The sequence below is a fragment of the Phyllostomus discolor genome, chromosome 6 (genome assembly GCF_004126475.2).
Source record: "Phyllostomus discolor isolate MPI-MPIP mPhyDis1 chromosome 6, mPhyDis1.pri.v3, whole genome shotgun sequence".
NCBI lineage: Eukaryota > Metazoa > Chordata > Mammalia > Chiroptera > Phyllostomidae > Phyllostomus > Phyllostomus discolor.
The window spans coordinates 136423082-136445367 of record NC_040908.2 but is presented as its reverse complement, the minus strand read 5'-3'; the positions used below and the strand labels follow the sequence as shown (position 1 = coordinate 136445367).

General features: G+C 42.1%; 1 protein-coding gene across 2 annotated transcripts in view; it reads right to left on the bottom strand.

The window, feature by feature from the left end:
• Positions 1-963: 963 nt before the first annotated feature.
• The window catches only part of ZDHHC13 (zinc finger DHHC-type palmitoyltransferase 13), a 45378-nt gene continuing 24055 nt past the window's right edge, over positions 964-22286 (bottom strand). For both annotated transcript variants that reach the window (XM_028517168.2, XM_036029136.1), the window contains exons 9-17: positions 21732-21865; positions 18608-18708; positions 15942-16066; positions 14785-14847; positions 13994-14087; positions 12998-13081; positions 7071-7228; positions 4784-4881; positions 964-1537 (exon numbers count right to left, since the gene is read on the bottom strand). In XM_028517168.2, coding sequence (XP_028372969.1) covers positions 1399-1537; positions 4784-4881; positions 7071-7228; positions 12998-13081; positions 13994-14087; positions 14785-14847; positions 15942-16066; positions 18608-18708; positions 21732-21865 — 996 coding nt within the window. In that variant the 3' untranslated portion in view covers positions 964-1398. The remainder of the gene's footprint in view (positions 1538-4783; positions 4882-7070; positions 7229-12997; positions 13082-13993; positions 14088-14784; positions 14848-15941; positions 16067-18607; positions 18709-21731; positions 21866-22286) is intronic.

Below are 22286 nucleotides of genomic sequence, written 5' to 3'. Positions count from 1 at the left end.
CAGAGAGAGCCAGGGTTTCTTAAAGAAATGACTCTTGCATATTATCAGAAAAGGGGCGATTCAGGAAAAGATACGAAGGTTTTGTCCTAAGTATCAGAAGACCAAGATATGAAGACGGAGGGTCGGGAACAGGGTTATTCACTTTTCATTTATTTTTAAATGTATTATATGTTTTCGTCTATTTTTTAAATCTCTGTGTGTGTGGTGGAGGAGAGGATAGGGTAGAACTCAGAAGCTCAGCTTCAATTTTGGATATGTTAAGTCTAAGATATACATTAGACATCTACATGAGGAAGGGAGGGGGGCCAGAGCTCGAAAAAGTCCTCTGTCCCCCCGTTGAGAATCAGCCTCCAGACCCAATTCTGATCAGATCACATCCTGCACTAACTCAACAAATTCAAACAGCTACTGAGCACAGACGTGTCAGGCAGTGTTCTAGGTGATCAGGACTCTGGAGCAACTGCTCACCCCACTCTGCAGTTACGGAACCTTGGAGAAGGAACACACTTCTTCAGATTCTTATCCGCTGAGCGTGGTTAGAGTGCAACGCTGGGTCCGGGTGCAACTGGTAAACCACATGAGGCTCTTCTCCTCAGGGCCCCCTGGATTTCCCCCAAGAGCAAGGGGAACCCGAGGAAGGCTTTGCAGCAGGAAAGTGATTCGCCCAAGGGCATGAGTATATATATCGCTCCAAGAGTTGAAGTTCAATTAGCATTTCCTCCAGAACAAGAGAAATGAGCAATTATAATCACAACAGTCTAATATTTAGGGGTACTGAGTACAAAATAATAATTAACCTTTAAGACTTATGTTCAGTTTTCTCAAGTAAGATGGAAAACTAAATTACACCTTGCTCCTTGCTCTCAGCATGCTCTCAACTCAGGACTGGAATCGCGAGTCAGTTCGTCTTGCACATACACCTTTGCTCAGTTTAACATTCTAAAAATGTTAAGTCTCAGAAACTACAGAACTACAAAAAGATTTTTATTAAGTGTGAAGGCAAAACAGTATGTCTATTTAAATATTTTTACATATTTATAGATAAAACAAAAACAAATAATTTATCAAAAATGACAAGTTGAAAGAACAGTACTATTTTGAAACAGCCAATAAAGTATCTGAAAATACCACATTTTATCCATAATTAGTGAATATTATCACCCCCCCAAAGTAACTTGCATTTGCAAAAAATATAAAAAAATTTTTTAGATGTTTGCCAAGATTGCTGTGGCTAAATCTAAAAAAAGTATAATGCCTTTATCAAGAACTGTTTTCACCAAATGGCTTTAAAAACCACCTGTGTTTTCCTCTGGGCTTAGGTGAACTCTGCATCTTCATTTTTACACCAGGGTGTGAACACAAACACAAACAAATCGGAGAGCTTGGAGTTGCTTTGCTTCACACCGAGCGAAGCACTTTCTCCTTGGCTGGGTGAAAGACCATGGTGTACTGGGCCGTCCAGTCTACGGCGGAGGGCTTCACCAAGCCGAAGCAGCCACACTGGAAGAAATCCGCGAGGTTCCGTGTGAACCCCAGGCTGCCGAGAAAGGAAGAGGAAGAGGACACGTCTGAATACATTTCCTCTGGAGCCCCTGACGAACACTCACTCGTACCAGAAACATTCACTGAGATTCTACAATATGCAGTGTCATTTGGAGATCCTACGGGACTCCAGAGGTGAATCACGTCCTGGGCTTATAGGACATTAAAAATAGCCCAGTTCCACTTCTGGAACTTCAAACCCCTAATTTGGAGAGCCTCTGGCTTTTGCCCAGCAACTAAATAACCTCATTTTGGCCCTCCCACTCATGGGAATGGTCACTGCCATTGATCAGTTTCTTCCCTTCCATCCCCACTGCCCCAACTCAGACTTCATCTCAAAGGCCAGACAGGCCAGAAAAAAATACAGTGAACAAGATGTGTTTGGTTTTTTTTTTCAACTTTCTATGCAGCTCTCTGAATGATGTCCATCTCAGTTCCTTCCAATTCATCTTACACACTGGAAATGGTCTTGCCCTCCAAAACTCCGATGTGTTCATAGTCCTTCACCTCCCAACCAGAACCCTTTAAAGACATCCATCCCTCTGCCCAGAAGCTCAACTGCAATTCCTCATCTTTGTATTTCAGGCCCCACCTGTTGGGAACTGCTCTGCCTGGTTTCAGAAGCTGTAATCCCCTGTAGCTAAGGCTGAGTAAAGGACTTAAGGGACCATAAGCCACTTAAGAGACAAAGCTTATCTTCCTTGTAGGGGCACCACCTCTGCCCCCTTTCTCTTCACCCTGCTTGGCCCCAGGCAGATGACTCGTTAGCCAATGATGGGTAAGATTCCTCAAAAGAGGGACGACCTAAGACAGGCATGGTGGTGAAGGGGACCTCAGGCAAGGACTTGGGGGGCTGTAGAAAAAGGGGATGATGGACCCTCACCCCTCAGCTTTGACATAGCCTGCATCCTAATTCTGTCTGCAAGAAGTCTCCTAATCTCTTGGCTGCCTTACTTTCCCTGACTGACTTAAGCTGAAACAATGACAGAGGGCAGTGCAGCCCTGTGCTGGAAAGGGCGGGTTCCCCAGGGCGATCAGGCCTAAGAAAGGATGCATAAAATTTTATGAAACCTACTTTGCTAATACCCTCAATTTAAATGATAAGGGCAAGTAGGAAGTGAGTTTGTTCCCCAACGTTGTAGAGCCCTTTAACTATCTGACCCTGACTCAATATAAGCCCTCAGAGTTCTTTGAATGTTATCTATTGTTTAATCATTTCTGCCTGACAATGACTGATGAGCTTCATGTATATACCCTGTATTCCTGTGCAAATTGAACCCAATAAAAGTCTGTCAAGGCAAGGGTCGGGTGCTCTCCTCTTGAGAGGGTGGCTGAGGCGCTGGGAGGCTTTTTCTCCTCTTGAGAGAGGAGCCGTGCCACAGCCAAGTCCTTTCCCTCCACAGGACTTGGTAGTCCGTGTGACTTGGTCTCGTCTCATCCACAACGCTGCGGACCCCGGGAGCCGGGATCCTCATCACCTACCTACACGACGAAGCCCCCAGGTTCCTCAGGTGCCAGCTCCCGAAGCTCTATAAACCTCTTCCTGCAGCTACTCTGGCCCTGGTTCTCCCACCATCACAACTGTGGGGGCCATTCTCCCACCCCAGAACCCTCCTGCCACCACCTTCCCGCAGGTAACCCCTCACCCTTTCAAGTCCCGCCAGCAGTCAAGGCCGGGGCCCAGGCGCACTTCCCCTCTGGTGCCTCTCTGCCCACAGCAGTCTTCAGCATCACCTCTTCTCCATTAGCGCCCGCATACTACCTATTCCAGCTGTGAGGAACCTGGGTTTTTGGGCACATGCCCTATCTTTCAAACCTAACCCGACCCCCTGCACACACTGAAACACAGCTGTGCATGAGGAGGCCTGTGCCCTGCTGCTGCTCAGTGACAGGACAGTGGGCAGGACAGTCCCACTGCTACTCAGAAGGCAGTCTCCTCAGAGGAGGGCCGACTACACGGAATGGATGGGTGGGAGTGGAGGGACACGCCGGGAATTTCAAGGGCCCAGTCAATGTGTGAAAGTCATTTAGGGGACGAAAGACAAGGCAGAACTGGTTCAGGCAGGATTTGGAAGCTACATTCAAAATGGTACATAGGCCTTACCGGTAGTTCCTCCAGCTGAGGTTGCCACTACTCGGCTGTCCCCAAACACACCCGGCTCTCACCTCCGTCCCTTTATGAGACCCTTCTCCAGGGCACGGCACACCCTTCCTTCCATCTCCATCATGCCCCCCCACAACTCTCAAGGGTCAGCTTATAATTCCACCTGTACTACAGAGGCCTCCACACTTCAGTAACTATGTATTCCTCTGGTTAAGGCACTGAGAAAGGGACTTTGTTGTCATCTCTGCCAGTCTGAAACAGTCATCACAAGCTTAATAATACTCTCTGCTCTCCATCACTTTAGCCACCACTTCCCAATTAGGTCATTTTCTTCTTCTCTAAACACACATCAGAGTCACACCCCAGTCTCTGATTTCCTGTCTAACAACCTAACAGTTTCATCTTGTACCGCGAATGTGCTCTAAAATAGACTGCCCACGAGATATGCAGTGGGCGCTCAAATCCACAGAGGATTCTGGGTCACCTCCGCAGCACTCCCAGCCTCCAAGACCCCAGTATATGTGACAGGAAGGAAGATAAGCTTCAAAGCCTGACTGTTCATATCTTAAGATGATGACCTTCTACAAAAACTCCCATTTTCAACTGAGGACAGGTTTTATACAACCAGTGCTCTAGGAAGAACATATCCCAAACTTGGGGAACTAGCTTCTCCCTGACACAGGTAGGCACGGTAAAATAGGGCTAAAATAATTACTGGTGACGGAAAGCCAGGTTGAAATCTTGGCAAAGCTCACAACCTAATGCCTTCTACAGAGAGCCTGTGGCTGGCCTTCTCAGCCACATGCTTCATTATCTCACAGTGACTTCATGCCAGCACTGTGCAACCTTGTGACTGTGCAATTTGACTGGAGAGATTCCCCATCTTGGCAAAACGTCAAAATCACTTATTATTTGTGCTGAGTCCAAAAGACTAAATCCCAAATTCTTACCACCTTGGGGCTCATGACCTTACCACTCACCTCCTGCCACTGAGGCTTCCAAGAAATAAGAGGGTCAACTCTACCAGATAGCAAGTTAGAAGACAGCAGCGTGGCTGAGGGTGGCACTGGCCTGAACACCCAACGGCTAGGCTGGCATCTTCCACAGGACTCAGTGGAAAGAAGACATCTCACTTACTTGTATGGCGTCCTCCTGAGGGACAACGGCTGTTTCATGTGCCTGCTCTGCTTCAGCAGGCTGGCTCTCTCGTGGGAGGTCAGGCCCAGAAAAGCAATCTGAAAAAGGGTGGGAGCTACATGAAAAGGCCATATCAAGGCTTATCACCCTTAGCAGTGCATCATGGGACTCTGGAAAACATGCAGTACTGCCCCCCAAATAGCATCACCCAGCCTTCTAACCAAGGATGAGGTAGGGGCAAAGATTCAGCAGCTCTGAGTAGACTCTCCCATGTAAATCTAGTAGCCAGGCAAGTTTTTTGGTCTTATTTTATTAACCTTTAAGAAAGCACAGTGTATTGACTTAATTAATCATAAAATAATTGCTTTAGTAATTCAAACCATGGCTTGTGGCCATGTTTAGATTCTTGATCAATTCAGCATGCAACTTTAAGATAAATAAAATAAGGTAAGTTCAGTCAATTATCTCAACTTGTGTATTCTTCTTGGTAGCTCTTTGAAAAAAGCCAAATGAAAAAGTTAATAATCTAAAGTAAAGAACATTTAAATCCATATATTTGGGGAAACGTAAGAATTAAGGTAACTTAAAAACTCCCAGATCATTAAAAACACTATTATTTACTGAGTCATCTCATTTAATCATCAAAGCAACACAAATATGGAGTTCCTTATCTTTAAAACAGAGAGTATCACCTTCATTAGATTGTCTAAGATTCTGAGATCACACTTTTAAAATACCTAGTGCAGAGGCTTACAGAGGGGAAGCGACTGGTCCGGGCCACTCAGCAGAGACAGTGGCAGAACTGCGACCACGGCTCAGTGTGACTGGCCACCGTCACATCCATGACGCACCAGAGCACTCAGGAAATGAAAGGCTGGGTTATTTTGTTATTAAGAAAACAACTTTGCTCTAAATCTCTGTATCTGAAAACTATCCAAAACTGTGAGTCCATTTTCCTGCCTTAAAAAAATATACATAAATCATTAACCTTCCTTTTAAAAATTAAGAATATTATAGTCTCGTATATACTTGCACTTATTCCAAGAATCCAGAAAGGAAGGAAGAGACTAAGAATTGATGTCTCAAGTCTTAGGTTCTACATCTATCTCCTCTCACTGGCCCTACGGCCGTACGCAAGGCATCCCCCGTCTCCTGGGCTGTTTCCTCATCCGTACAACAGAGGAGCTAACACTTCGGCACAGTCCACATCTCAAATGGTTGTGAGGAAACAAATGGCAGTGCTTTGGAATATGTAAAGCATATATAAACATTAAGTATTATAAATGATAGTAATTACTACTGATAAGCACTGATGTTAATAGCCATTCTTACTGCCCGAGTCTGTGAATATCAGAGGGATAGGGATTTAGGAAGAATGTTCAAAAACCTCAGTTCTATCAGTATTATTAGCTTAATGCCTTTCCATAGCATTTTTCCCCTTTTTAAGGGACTAAGGGATATTTTTCCTTTAAAAAAATGTATTATTATTATTATTATTGTAGAACTGGTTACTTCCCCATAAAAGTGGAGTACATTTGTGGAGCAATGCCCTAACTATCTGAGGCCTCGCAGGAGGCGGCACAGACTGACCATGGTTGTCGGCTCCACACTGCAGGCCACAGCCCCCATGAGGATGAGGTTCAGCTCACGGGGGACGGCAGGCAGCAGGGAGGGGGCAGAAACATCGCAGAAAGCTGAAGGTAACTACCACCCCGGAGCTTGAACTTTCTAATGGCCATGACCTTTTCTGAGAGTGCAATTACCATGTCCATTGGTTAGTGATGTGTTTTTCATTTCTTCTCCACTTCTACCCACTTAAGTACTGCATAGTAACAAACAGGGTTGAAAAACTAGGGAAAAAAATCACCTCACACTTGCATAATGCTTTACAGTTTATACCGTACTTTCACACATCATGTAATTTAAGTGTATGATAGAAAAAATCCTTAAACGGGAGTTGGAAGACCTAAGTTTCACGTTCCCACTCATGTTCTGATTGTCCCACCTTGAAAAATTCAATTCACCTCTGTACCTGTATAAAATAAATAGGTTAGATTAGATAACTCCTAGGCAACACAATTTATTCTTTTAACCTTTAAACCCTCCTGTGAGAGGAGACAGGCATTTTCATTCCCATTTTATGGACAAGGAAACAGAAATTCAAGAGTCAAATGACATGTCTAGACCCACGGAGGAAGTGACAGAGGTGGAACTAGAAATGAAATCTTCTGATTTAAAATTAAAGTCTTTCTACCTTAGTACAGGTTATAAGAAGAGAAATAGATACCTGAAAGAGCTGATTCAATAATAAAAACGTTGACCATGAGAACTGGAAGACTGCTAGCATGAAGATATATAAAACCCAAGGGGAGCAAGCCACAATCTGATTGAGGTAGGTCCACAGTCCATCTTCTCTGAATGTTGTGGCACAATGATTTGACCAATCTGTGAATACACAAAAAGGAGCCCATTATTTAAAAAGGCAACAAACCACGCAGCATCACTCAGGAACATAAAATTACTGCAGTTCTATTTGGGGAAAAGAGAATGGAAGATGTGATGGCACAGATTAGAACCCAACTTTAAGGTTTTATCTCCCAAATGCCAGCTCAACTAACAAAAATGAAAAATTGTACCATGGACTTCTGGTCAAGATAGAGGCATAGGTAGACACGCTTCACCTCCTCATGAAACAATAGAAAGAATTACAACCACATCTCAAAACTAGTAACACCCAGAACCATCAGAAAATCAAGCTGAATGGAAGTCCAACAACCAAGGATTCAAAGAAGCCACAGTCACCCAGCCAGGTAGGACGAGTGGAATTACGGAGATGGGTGGAGAGGCGGCGGCAGTGGTGGAATGGATGGTCCCACATTCACGTATGGTGGATGAAAATTTGGGAGGGATACCTTGGGAGCAAGCGATCCCAGCCCCAGGCCAGACTGCACAGCCCAAGGTTCCAGCACCAGGAAAATACATCCCTGTTACCTCTGGCTCTAAAAACCAGTGGGGGTCAGGGCAGTAGTAGAAACTGCCAGATTTTTGTTGCTTAAAGGACCCATATGGTCTTAGAACATATGTAAACCCACCCACTCCAGGATTCACCACCAGGGCAGCAGCTAGAAGGGCGCCAGTTGCACATGGGAAGAGGGTGAAGTGACTGGAATCAGGAAGAGTGCCAGGTGAATATCCAGAAGCCAGGCAGCGGCACTGATCCCTTTTCGAGCTCTCCCCACACACCACAAGGCAGTGAAGCAGTTCGCCCCGCCCTGGAAAGTACCTAAGACTCCACCCCACACAGTTCATATAGGTGCCTTTTCTACATAGGTCATGCTACTACAACAGGGAGTAAAAGCAGCTCTACCTAATACACAGAAACACAGGGAGGCTGCCAAATTGGGGAGACAAAGAAATAGGGCTCAAATGAAAGAACAGAAGAAAACCCCAGAAAAAGAACTAAACAAAATGGAGATAACTAACCTATCAGATGCAAGAGTTCAAAACACTGGTGATCAGGATGATCAGGGAACTCCTTGAGTACAACAACATCATAAAGAAATGAAGGCTACACTAAATGAAATAAAGAAAAATCCACAGGAAACCAACAGAGAAGGGAAGGAAGCTGAGATTCAAATCAATGATTTGGAGTATAAGGAAACGATAAACATTCAAGTAGAATGGAAAAAAGAAACAAGAATTTAAAAAAAAATGAGGAGAGGCTCAGGAACCTCTGGGACATCTCCAAACATGTCAACATCCTAATCATAGGGATGCCAGAAGAAGAGGAAGAGCAAGAAATTGAAAACTTATCTGAAAATATAATGAAAGAAAACTTCCCTAATTTAGTGAAGAAAATAGACATACAAGTCCAGGAAGCACAGAGTCCCAAACAAGTTGGACCCCAAAAGGACCACACTAAGACATAGTTAAACTGCCAAAGGTTAAAGATGAAGAGAGAATCTTTAAAGTAGCAAGAGAAAGGCAGAGAGTTACCTACAAAGGAGTGCCCATAAGGCTGTTAGCGATTTCTCAAAAGCAACTTTTCAGGCTAGAAGGGACTGGCAAGAAGTATTCAAAGTGATAAGAAGCAGGGACCTACAACCAATACTATTCTATTCAGGAAAGCTATCATTTAGAATGGAAGGGCCCATAAAGTGCTTCCCAGACAAGGTAAAAGCTAATCCTTCATCATCACCAAGATATTATTACAGGAAATGTCAAAAGGACTTATTTAAAAAAAAGATCAAAATCATGAACATTAAAAAGGCAACAAATTCACAACTATCAACAACTGAATCTAAATACAAACAAACAAAGCAAATAACCACAACAGGAACAGAATCATAGATATGGAGATCTTTTGGAAGGTTATCAGAGGGGAAAGGGAAGAGAGAGAATGGGAGAAACGGTACAGGGAATAAGAAGCATTATTTTGTAGGAACAAAATAGACAGGGGGATGTTAAGGACAGCATAGGAAATGGAGAAGCCAAAGAACTTACACACATGCCCCGTGGATGTGAACTAAGCAGGGGGAATGCTGGAGGGAAGGAGGGTATGGGTGGAGGGGGGCAAAGGAGGAAAAATTGGGAGAACTGTAATAGCATAATCAAGAAAATTTACTTAAAAAAAGTGTACCTCACTGTTAATTAAGACTGTGATAACACTGCATGGCAGTGAAAGAATAAAAGCAAAAAATGGTCCATAAAACCATCACTAAAATCAGCATATTCAGCATAATGCACTGGCCAGAGAAGTTAACTGTTCAAGTACTTGACAACTGAGAATGATTATATTTAATAAATATTTGTCCTGGAAAATTCTCTGTCTTATCCATGTTACAGCAAGATATGGGCCTATCACAGAGCTAAATATAAACCCTTATTAAGGGTTCAGATCAACATGCCATTGCTGCGGGCACAGGAAATCCTATGAGCACCTAGATACCACTGGAACACAAGCTAAGAGCACGTAGTCACTGCATGTACTTCGGCACTGGCACAGTAATTTATTCTGCAGTGGGAGAAAGGCCAGGTGAGGAAACTCACGAGAAAGACACCCCCAGAAAAGAATACAGAGCAAGATTCGTATGATCACAAGTCAGTCTTTTCTCCCCAGGAGAACCTATTTGTGTGCCAGTTAAAAGAGAGGACTTCACTAAGGCCTCCATGATGTTGACCTCTAACCCATGTAGCTAACTAAGAGCAGCAGTAAGGTGAACACAGGTAGGAAGCAGAAGAAACAAGGGAACAGACAGACCTTCAAGGTTACATAAAGCCAATGACTTTTATAGGCGCCATGACTGTTCTTAAAGGGCAAGTTGGTTTTGAAAGGAGAATTCTGCAGACTTGTGCCTGGAAGTTTCATAAATGTTTCCGACAAGCTCATGAGTAATTTTAGACTTTTTCCCAAAGCAATACTTAAGAATTCCTGAGACTGGAAGAAAGTGAGTCCATGACTTTGCTATCAACTTCTGTCCATTCTTGTCCCAAATATCTGGGGTTTTTTTTTAGTATCATTTAACTCCCATCTATCTTTCATGAATATGCGCCACAGCATTCTAATAGCAATCATCACCGAGTAGCAATCAAGGTAACAAAGCAGATTACACTCTTCAGAGCTTCTCAGCAGGACCCCAAAGAAAGGCGCATTCCATGCATCTGGTGCGACATAAAAGATCATAATTTCCAACAGCAGGCAGAGAAAACAACTGAGTGAGAAAGAATATCTACTTTCTTTCACCTTATGGATTTCAAATGTTCTCTTCTGGGAATTTTTCTGATAACACAGCATGACCTCAGACTGAAGTTTCCATAAAACTTATTTCAAATTTAATATCAAAGATATGGCCATAAGTGGCCATATGAATTATCTCATGCAATACAATACTTTACTATGTACTGACACATTCTTAACAGGTGGTCAGGGGCTAATGACAAGGAACTCATATTGTTCCAAATCAATGGCTTTCACCTTTAGGTAGCTCCGGCAGTCACAATGCACTTTCTAGCAATGATCTAAGACCTTCCTCCCTGTAACTTGTGTGATGCAGACACTTTCAGTTACTTACTGTCTGCCCTAAAAACAGACCTCACAGGGTGAACTGGATGGTGAGTGCACGGAGCCAGAAGTAGCTGCAACTGGATCGCACGAGGGGGAGGGTGTGCAGCCGGGCTCTGGCAACAGGGGTGTTAATGGTTACACAAAGAAGGTGGGGTGACAGTGAGGACTCATTAGAAAAATGGAGCACTGAAAGTTTATTTTTCCTGTGCGTGAAATAATGATAAATGACCCAATGTCCTCCTTCACTGTAAAAAACATGTTGTTGAAATATAAATGGGATAGAAGTAACAAAATATGTTCAGCTTTCCTACACAGTTATAAATGCACATACAGGTGGGACTGTTACTAAGAAATAAAATGTAATACAAAAATTGGTTCAGAGCCAGAGAATAAAGACAAAGAGGAGGGAGCAACCAATGCGTGTAATAAGAAAGCAACTTGGAAAGAATGAATGTGATGGAAAACCACTTCTGTCCTTATCAATACAGTCTTATGCTGGACAGAGGCACCAGACAAAGGGGACTATTTTTAGAGGAGAGAGAGAAGGGGGAGAGACAAGAGTGGTGTAAAACCTGGCTTCTTTTCCCCAGGATCAAGTCCAAGGCACAGGCTGGTCCACGGGCCAGCTTAAAAAGGTTTTCCAGGAATATGCTTTAATGTCAGGCCTTCAAAGGGCAGCTCTTTCAACAGAAAGCACTGTCAAAAAACCTTTTTCTTTCTTTCACCACAGGACCTAATAAGAGGTTTTAAATCCCAATGCTCGGGATTACTGATGGCCTTTGACAAGAACTGAGATCAGGGAACACAAACTTCTGACTGTTAGATCCATCTGAGATGATGACAGTTATATTGAGCCACAAACGCATTCCCTAGGGATCAGACACCCGAGGTGTGGGTGGGAACGGGGCTGGCAAGGTAACTGAAGCCCTCTCCACGCCTGCAGCAGGGCAAAAAAGAAACCATTTCACAAAGGTATTAACGATCTCTAAAAATGAAACCCCAGACCAAACAAAACTTAAAATTCTGGATGTTTCTGGGGAGGGAAGCTGGGAAGCTGGGGAGCTGGGAAATAGTGTAGAGGAAATTATCCTTCAAAAGCTAAACAAAATTTAAACCAAAGAAGAGGGAGGGATGGGGAGATAGGGAGGGGTGGAGTTTGGAATGATAAAGGAAAAAGGAAAAAAAGGCAAGAAAACACTTTCCTAACATCTTCCTGAATGATTCCCAATTTTTTGTTCAAGCAACAAATTAGTATTTAATTGGCAAAATACAAGACTTGAGCATAAACTTAACAGGAGGGGGGATGGAAACACATCAGCCGTGAAGCCTCCTAGAGGCAAATTCTCCCGAAGCTTTCAAAACAAACAAATGGTGAACAGTTAAACAAAGTCAAAGTGAACTACAAGCACTACAGGATTTTCCAGGCAGGTAACCTACCCAAGGTCTGAAACGCACAGTCCTGCAATTCTCAGGAGCTACCAAAATCCTTCTGGCTTCCCTTTAAACCCTGTTCTTCGTTAATCACCTTGGAACACTCAGATGTCACTCCCCACCTGAGACCCCTAGAGGCCGCCTTTAGACTGCTACTAAAAAGTTGTTTTCTTTCCTTCGGGATGCAGAGTAAATGATCTAATATTTTCTTCCAAATTATTATTTCCAACTTTTTAAAGACAGTTTTCTCCATCAGTTATCAGTTGTGACCTAACATCCATCAAAGAACATGTACTTTCAGTTTTGTTCCTTAACAACTGTGACCACCTTCCAACCCCCGCCACCTCTCTACCACCAACCTCCCCCTCACCTGCCTTATTTACTTACCATTTCCCTGGCTGTGTCCCTCAGCAGCTGATTCCCCTTCCTCTCACTGGGGCATAGATCTGCACTTGCCTTAAATGAATTTGTATTTTTGACCACTTCCCTAATTTATCAAGGTCATTTTAAAGTAAAATTTCTTCAAAGGTACTGACAACTAACATCTTCTAGCGTTTCGTGCAGCTTTCCAATGCCCAGCATTTACAGGCATCCGTTCTGTTTTTATTCGGGGTACAGGTTATAGTCACCCAGCCAGAACGGGACATATAAAAGCTTACAAGGGAAAGTGTATGCGGGTGTGGGTGCATGAGCTTGCTGTAAGAAAAAATTATACTTACACATGAAAGATTCATATATAATCCAGTTACACACAATGGAAAGGAAAAATAAGAAGAATATGTAATAGCGATGGTTGCCGAAACCTGCATCAAAAAAAAAAAATCAACATAGTTAATATTCCTTATAATGATTTTCCAGCTCAAGACCTTATTAACCACTTTCCTGTCCAAAGTCTTCAGCAGAGTAAAGAAATAAACAGTTGCTCTGCTTTTAAATACCATTAAACCAAAACCAAACGGCTCTGGTATGCCATGGTCAGTTTTCCTTGTTAACTGAACCAGTATTTATTCATTACTTATTTAAAAGAGGTCATTTCCCCTGTTCTCTAGGAAAAGTAAGGAACATCAAAGTGTATCAAGGACACCTGACTGAGCTGGGGCAGCGTTCTGTTCATCAAGTTCATAAAAGCATGTCTTCTCCCATGAAAGCACGGGTCTTCTAAAGACCCACGACTGTAGTTCCTAACAACAAACCCCAGGGTTTTACTGGGACGGCTCAGAGGAAACCCAGGGCTGCAGACCAGGACAAGAAATACTCCCTGGGTGGAAGGCAACCCCCAGGTCTCTGCCACCTCTGGTTCTACCTCCTACCTGAGCCTGGAGGAGGACAAGCGGAGAATGTGAACAAGGGACCAGACACAAAACATGGAGAACATGTTTGGAGCAGAAGACTGATACTACTCAAGTGGTTTCAAGCAAGTAATTTTTTATTTTAAATTTTTTCAACTCTAAAATGGAGATAATAATAGGAGTGATGCCTGATGATCAAATAGGATACAATACACGAAAGTACACTATAAATGCTAAAATACTATAAAATGATATTATCATTATTAACATCAAAAGTCAGTCTTCCAAAAGTGTTATACTGTAGAGATGATTCTCTGATGAGGAAGAGCTACCAAATGGATTCCCTTCCACTTTTCCTATGAGTCACACACATAACTAAATATACACTTAGCTTTGCAGTGGTAACTGAAAAATTCAGTCTCTCACCTATGCAGCGTCCAGTCCAGAGGCAGTGCTGATCGTATCGAGCGACACAGGAGTTGCACACAGGGCAATGGAGTGACCTTAATGGCTTCCTCACCTAAGTGGGCAATTAAGAGAGACCCAAGCATAAATCCGTGTCTCAGAGTGGTAGCAAATTACAAGCAAAATCTTATTCTTAAATCAAAAAGATGCTGGCACAAATAATCCTAAACAGTAGATCACCAATTCACAAAGAGGCTCTGGAATGCCTTATTAATACGATATTTACTTCTCTATACCTAATTCGTTGAAGCCCTCACTAAAGGGGATTTGGATTCCTGAGCCTACTAACACTGACTAACGGGAAACAAGGTAGTACCCTATTGCACCAGGAGCACTGGGCTAAGAGAAAAGAAACCTGAGTTACATTTCTGGCTCTGCCAATCTTTTAGGGAAAGTTCTTTCTTCCCTTTAGGTCATGATTCCTCAACTGCAAACTGAGAAGTTTCACTAAATTATTCCTAGGGCCATTATGAGCCTCTGACTCCAAGTTAGTTCTAACATATGCTTCATGGCAGGAAAAAGCAAACAAAACATACAAGATTTTTAATCATAGGCAACTTCGAGAGATTATAAATATCTTTCTCCCATATGTTCAAGGCAGAAAATTGTTCTGACAGTAATGCAAAATTAGAACCCAGTAGAAACAAAGGTATATAAATATACCATGAAGATTTAATACATGCTTACATGAGCAACATAACCAAGAATTTGCTTTTACAATGGGAAAAAATATAAAGAAAAGATTCACTCACAAGACATGATGTACAGAATGTCCTGAGGTCCAGACAGCCCGTCTCTGCGAGGGTGATGATGTTCTAAAAGACACGGAGTTTGACCTTACGTTTGTGCTATGCAGGGGAATGTATAATGTGTGGCCATATACCGTAATCACAGCTCTCTCTCCAGGCTGAGGTAGCTAAAAAAGCAATTTCTAAGACTTGCCAACAAATCATTCTGTGCCTGAAATAACGAGACTTTTCAAGGCTGCATTTTCAAGGACGGCCAATAAATTAGAATGCACAAAAATTATACCCCTTTCTCTCCATCAAAAGGGCAATGATCCCCAGTTATAATCTGCCGAAGAAGAACAAACATGGACACTCCTAAAAAGAACCAAAACCTGCCAGTAGACAACAGAACTGATCGCTATAAACATCAACAGCTGTCCCTGAGGAACGCTGGCTTTACGTGACACAGATGACACTCCCCCCAACTTGAAAACTTCATGAGCAATGGAGGACACGCCATGTCACCTGACAACTGCACATCTGAGGAAGAGAAGGGGCATCTCCTCGGTCAGTGAGGAGGAGGACTCGCCCTGGCTCCTGCCTACGCCATGTATTAGATGAGGGCATTTAAGCTCTATGATCATTACCTAAGCATCGACCATGTTTTTCGGACCATAAGACGCACCTAGTTTTTAGAGGAAAATAGGAAAAGAAATTTTGAAGCAAAAAAGATGGTAAAATATTTAATAACATAAATAACATAATATTTCACCAATGTAAATGTAAATAGAACTCAATAGCTGAATTAACAACCATTATTCCTCCCAAATTTGGGGGGGGGGGAGGGAGTGCGTCCTATACTCCAAAAAATACAGGTAAGTGTCTAACTATAAAGAAGTAGAAGACCATTTCTGCTGACAGAAATTACATATGAAAAAGTCTTGGTGAAGTATTGCTTTAGAAGTTTAAAATGGTCTTAAACTTTCATATAGGCAAATGAAAAAGTGTGACAGTGGAGGAATCTCATTCTGCTGATTCATTCATTCCACACTGATGCTGCACCTATGAGGTGCCAGGCACTAGAGGTGCAGTCAGGACAAAACCAACCAGGCTGTGATCTTCTGAAGTTTATACACCCTACTATTAAAAAAAAGAACAGTAACATCACAAAGAAAGCTCACCATTTTCCTTTCTTCTTCAGAAGCCTTAGTGAAGCCTGGATCCGTTGCCCAAGTCTTGTAGAAGAAGTAGAGGAAGCCTATTATGCTGAGAATAAAAGCAAAATAGAAAGGAGTGCCTGCGAGATGTTAATGCCAGGTTAAGGAACATGTCAGACTTCGCTGAAGAGCATAATTATGACACATGCAAACTTCATCACTGGTACCTAAGAATCCCTATCCTCTGCATTCTCTCCTCACCTTCCCTGATCTAACACATCCTTGCCCGCAAACCTGGCCCCACTCTATGTTCTAATCCTATGGAAACTTGGTCTTGGTTGACAAATTAACCCCTCCTCAACAGTTGAAACTCACAAGAAATATTGATAGGAAGAGTTGCAATATATGAAGAACATCCTGAAGACTAAAAAACATTCAAGATCCAAATAAATTAATCTCTAACGGTATAATGTGGCTCTCCTGAGAGCATCCAGAAAAATGGTTTCTGATCATTTTAACAAAATCATTTAAAAAAATAAGCCATTTGGTTCAGAGATTCAAACTAAAAATATTTTTTTATACATTAGATAAATTCTTGCCAAAAACCTCATAGCGCATAGTACATAATTGTAACTTAGTTAGGCTGAGTTAATTTAGAAACAAAAGAAATTGCTCTCTGTGCAAAGTGATTATAAATCAAGTATTTGGGAAAGGCAGATGTTATAAACGAAGATAAAAAGTGCTTCAAGGATAAATGGTTCCCACTTTGCAATGTTTTTGAATTGGAACAAATTCTTTGTTTAAAAAGTTAAATTTTGCTCCAGTAAAATTTTGTGCAGTAATAAACCAATATACCAGTAATAAACCAATTTTCCTTGCCCAATTTAAATCATGACTGACATAGTAACTGTATTTGCCGTCCCAGGTGTTGCCAAGATGTCTTGTGCCAAACTTCAGAGTAGAAAAGGCGGCCTTAAGACTCTAAACCCTTGCTGTTCAAAGTGTGGAAGCTTGTTAGAGGCAGAACTTCAGACTCCCCCTCGCCCCGGGTCTGCAGCCAGAATCTGCTCTGACTCGCGAAGACCAGCACAACCACAGCTGGTTCAGGGCAGCACACAGTTCATTCGCAGGGCCTTCAAACAGCACTGACATTCGGCTGGAAAAACACTGATCTGACGGCGAAGTGTGCCACCTACTGACCGACATTCCCTCACCAGTAGCAGGGCTCATGTGGGTCCTAGATCCTCCACCAGCTTTATGCTGCACATGGGAGTAAAACACCCCATCTTGTCGACTCCAACATCCTAAGATTTCGTCTAGTTGCGGAAATCAGTTCTTGTGATGTAATGGCATCTTCACATATACTACTTTAAGTTCTGCAATGGAGGTTTTCAAACTGTGGTGGAGTTACAATGTTGTTAATATTGATTCTGCACATTTGGAATAATTCAAAATAATAACCATATCACTTTTCGTACAATATTTAAAATAATGTAGATTGCTCACCTTTTAAAAACTCATCAAGAAACACAACTTTAAAACTGTTGTTACTCCACTGCCACATGGTTTGGTAAACAAAAACATCAGCCATCCCTTCTCAGTGTCATGTCAATTACCCTTGAATTGACCAGCCCTGGGACCAGCAGATGATTTTGAGGTATATCGTGCTGTTACTTTATGCACTCATGGTTAGTTATAAATTTCATTATTTTTATATCACATAATGAAATGCTTAAAGGTGCATTTCTAGCCACTATATTGCTTCTTCTCCCACCTGTAAGGAAAATAAGTTCATAACAGCTTTCTAGAGTGCAAGGTGACTTTCTAGGAAGGTGAAAAAGGATCCTGGAAAGAGGTGGGAAGCACAAAAATTGAAGAAAACGCTTCCCTCCTCTGGGAGCTATAAACAGATATAAACTAAGAAGGGACCCCTAGCCCCACTTCTAGGAGACTGGATTCGGTCAGCATAAAAGCACAGCACACCCTTAGGCTGGACTTCGCCTGAGCCCTGCTCGTCCAGTGATGATCCTACTCCTCAGGTGAGTTCTGTCTTACACCACCGGCTGCCGTCCATCGGCAGGCCATGAAAGAGTGCAGTGTGTGGTGACCAGCATTCTTTAAAAAAGAAATACAATAGGATAACATAAAATTTCAGAGTAGATTACACATTGGGAGTAGTGTTCTCTGAAATTTCTGCTTCCCGTATGTTTTGGGTGGCAAAGTAGATGTATCAGTACTTCCACGTGTGGACTGAGAACCACACACTGCACTGACCGTCGCTGAGGAGGGCGCTTCCCCCAAAGCCCTCACACAAGGGTCACCCTGGTGCCCAGAAGATGCATGGATCAACTACAGCTGCGGACCAGTTAAACGAACCATCTGACCTTTGAGAGAAACTTAAGGCAATAGAAGAAATTTTTGTGGGTCCAAGCAAAACATTTCATTCTGTTTCCTTCTAATAAGTAATAAATACCAGACACCTACTGTTTCCACTGTGGGCGCTGAGAGTATTTCCGAGGTTGAGTAGATTTTCAACATTAAACATCTTCAACCACAATCGTTAAATAAATACAAATGTGAGTTGTATTCCCTGGATCTCTTCTAATATCTCAATTTCTAACAACAGTATTACTGTTTTTTATTTTTTTAAGGCAAAGAGACAGGCATTTGCATTTAAACTTGAAGGATATGAGGAAAGAATAAGATGAACCAAGTCACAAACATCCAGAAAATGGAACTTAGCAGGAAGGCCATCGGTAAGTATACAAGGTTCTTATACCCGACCAGCAACCTAAAGGAAAAAAGGATAAACACATGGTATTAGTGAAAACAAGCATGACTCATACCCCTTTCAGTTCTAAATTCCCTTGAATAACAACAGTAATGAAAATGCAAACAACAGCTTCCACTCACTGATGCCCACCATGCACCACTTTCCACACGAGGAAACTGAGGCACAGGGACTCTCAAGTGGGTGTTCTCGCCCTTACAGCTACTTTACACATTGCTTCAATCCCAACCATGTCGTGTTTTCAGTGCATCTTTCTTATTTCTATTGAGACACTCGTACTTGTATTTCTTTTTTTTTGGAGGGGGGAGGCATATCCCCTGTGTTCAAATACTCCAAAATGCAGAATTTTAAATATTCGGAGATCTACCTTCACATCTATAAAGCTTTCTTCTAGGGTCTATAGCAGTATGTTTCTGAAACACACAGATGCACATAACCTTAACTCCTTTCATCCCACAGCCAGCCTGAGCAGCAGACCCTGGACATAAAAAGGCACAAAAGGCTGAAAGTGGCACTAGTTGTCACTAACCCTTTCACTAAAGTAACAAAAAGCTTGGAAATCCACATACGACTTACTCAAGTGTTAATGTTGTAGTTTCAAAAGAAAAAAAAATCTGTCTTTCATATTAAATATTCCATATAGTAAACCTATGCATGAAGATAGTTTACCTGGATCTGTTTTAAAATTTGTACCAGGAAAAAACAAGAGTTGATGATGGGCATGAAAAGGGTAAGCTATCAAGATCATGAGCATATTATGATAAAACATTTGAGAAGAATTAAGATCCCAAACCCAATATGCTGCCTGAATAGGCCATATGGAGCCCACATAACCTCCAGGGCATGACCTGTCTGAGATTTTGCAGCAAAAATGTGTTTGAACTAATTAAGAACTACCTCATTTGTAAGAGACTGTCTACTTCTGACAGGGGTCACGTAGCAGCCTGTATCAATAAGCAACTGCCCCTGGAGCCCAATAATAGTAGAAGTTTGCAGCTGCTTGCCTCCACGAAATTGGGGCCCTACAGAGGAGTGTGGCAGAAATGAAAGCAGCGTAGATAAAGTTGCTATATGCACGTGTCTCCCATCGGAATTGAGCCCAGATGCCAAGCCTCGCATGTGAAGCCCTCAACTCAGAGCCATCGAGAACAAAAGCTTTCATGTACATGTTTTATAATGCAGGTTTTTACTACAATAAACTGAACCTCAAATGCCCCTACCCAAGGTCAGTAAATACTGCCCTTGCTTTCTCTCTGGCTGGGGAGGGAAGGAAAGGAGAGGGGAGTGATGATTGTGATAACTGATGATCGGGCTTAAAATTTATTTGGAGACTGAGCCAATCCAATTGGTGGAAAATGAATGACTATCTCTTAAGTTACAAGTTTTCTGAATAGCAGACAATTTAGGCACTTTCAGAAATTTGAGCTTCTACTTTACATTAAAATTCTAATTCGTGTCCAGCCAACAGTTCTGCTCTTCAGTGGCCAAATGGTTAAGGGTCCTCTAACACTCTGTTTTTTCTTAGGAACAAAGTATGTACATGCTTATTCCAGAAAATGCTGGCAAGCATAAGGAGGACACAGGAATCTCATAATCATACCCTAAAGGAGCAACACTATTTCCTTTTAGGTCTTTTTCTGTGGATCATCATTTCAGTTTTCTCTCATTCCGGAGAGAAGTTTCCTGCTTGTATGGGCCTTACACTGCAGGAAACAGTGGTTAAGTGCTGCCAAGAAAACAGATCAGGGTGTCAGGGAAGGCCTCACTAAGGAGGCGCAGCTGGAACTCAGGCCAGCGGGAGACGTCTCCAGCTACACAACAATCAGAATGTGTCAGACAGACACAAGCGCAAGCCAAGGGCCTGGGTGGGGTGAACTTGATGTGTTCTAGAAACAGAAAGAAGGTTGGAGAACAAGGAAAGAAAGAGATGAAGTCAGGGGGGAAGGAATAAATCACATAATATCTCCTAGGCAAGGAGTTTGGATTTTATTCTGGGTACAAGGAAAACCCGCGGGAGGGTTTGAGCAGGGGAAAAGGACAGAAACTGATTTGCCTTTCTAGAAAACAACCCTGATTGCTAAGTGGGGACAGCCCAGAAGAGGGCAAGAGCGGGAGTCAGGCGTACAGTTCACAGAGGTTTGGCCCAGGGGGCCAGTTGTGTAGATGGAGAGAGCAGGCCAACTGGAGGCTGAGCAAGGACTTGGCAATGAGCTGGATGTGGGAAATGAAGAGAAGAATCGAGGAAGACAGTAATCCAAGGAAGATACCCCTTGTTCACAGGAGGAACGAGATGCCCTTTTACTGAGAAAGGAAAGAGGAGACTGGGGTGTGAGGAGATGACTGAGTATTGTGTCCCAGCCATGGTTCGAACCACTGTATGTGTATTAACCATGAGGCAAGCATTGTGACGATTATTACCCCCGTTTTATACACGAGTAAGTTGAAGCACAGAAAGGTAAAACAAGTTTTCCAATGCTGGCCTGCTGTACGGTGAAGCTTGACTTGAATCCAGGCAATCTGACTCTTAACCAATGACTATATATAATCATGTGTAAACATTTTCCTAAAAACAGAACCGTACCATAGTTGCTATTTATAACCTCCTGTGATTTAATTAGGTTGTTTCAACTAAATAACATTAAGAGCAAAACTAACTAGCTTAAAATGAATTTAGACTTAAAAAAAGAAAAAGCAAAATTTCTGAAAGTTGAGCAAAAATGCTTCAAGATGCAAATTAGTTACAAAAATCTCCCCATTATTCATCAAAATTAACATTTAAAAAAATAAGCCATTTATTTTCCACTAATTGTCAATTCAATTAAATTACTGGGTTGATCAAGTAGCTTTCAGTTCAATCATATTCTACTAAAGCCCTTCCCTCCCAGCAACCCTGAGGATGTTCCTATGTGATAAGTAACAAAGCTCAATAAAAAAAAAAATCTGTGATTCCAGCCAATCAACAATAGAAATAAGCAATCAAATTGGAATGCAATAATCAGCCTTGCAAAGACTAATATACACACCTTGGAAACAAAGATGTCAGAAAAAACAATGTTACTAGAAGACATCCTTTTAAAAGCCAAGAATCTGAATTGAAGTCCAATATGAATCCAACAGCCCACATGGTAATCACAGAAAGCATCAGCAGCAGGAAGAGCTATTAAGAGATTCAGAATTTTAGAACTTTATGGATTTTACCTCCTAAATATCTAATAACAGTTTATTAGAAGCACTACTTTCTAACATATAATAACAAGTAATACAACAGCAGAACACACAGTTTTCCTTCAAAATTTCTGACTGATAAATTTAAAGTTTGGGAAATTACAAATCTTGGGAACAATCTTTTAAAAGTCTTACATTTTCTAAATGTTGCTGACACATACTTTGTTTTGCTTTCCTTCCCTCCAATAGTGGTTGTTTGGAAAAGTGTTAACGATAGCTGATGTTTAAAAAAATAATAATTTCTTGCAAACAGCAGTATATGGCAGAAAGCATCAGGCACGACAAACAGGCCACGTGAAAAGCAAGATGCTCAAGATCTGATGAGGAGAGCACACGAGCTCCAACCCGGGCAC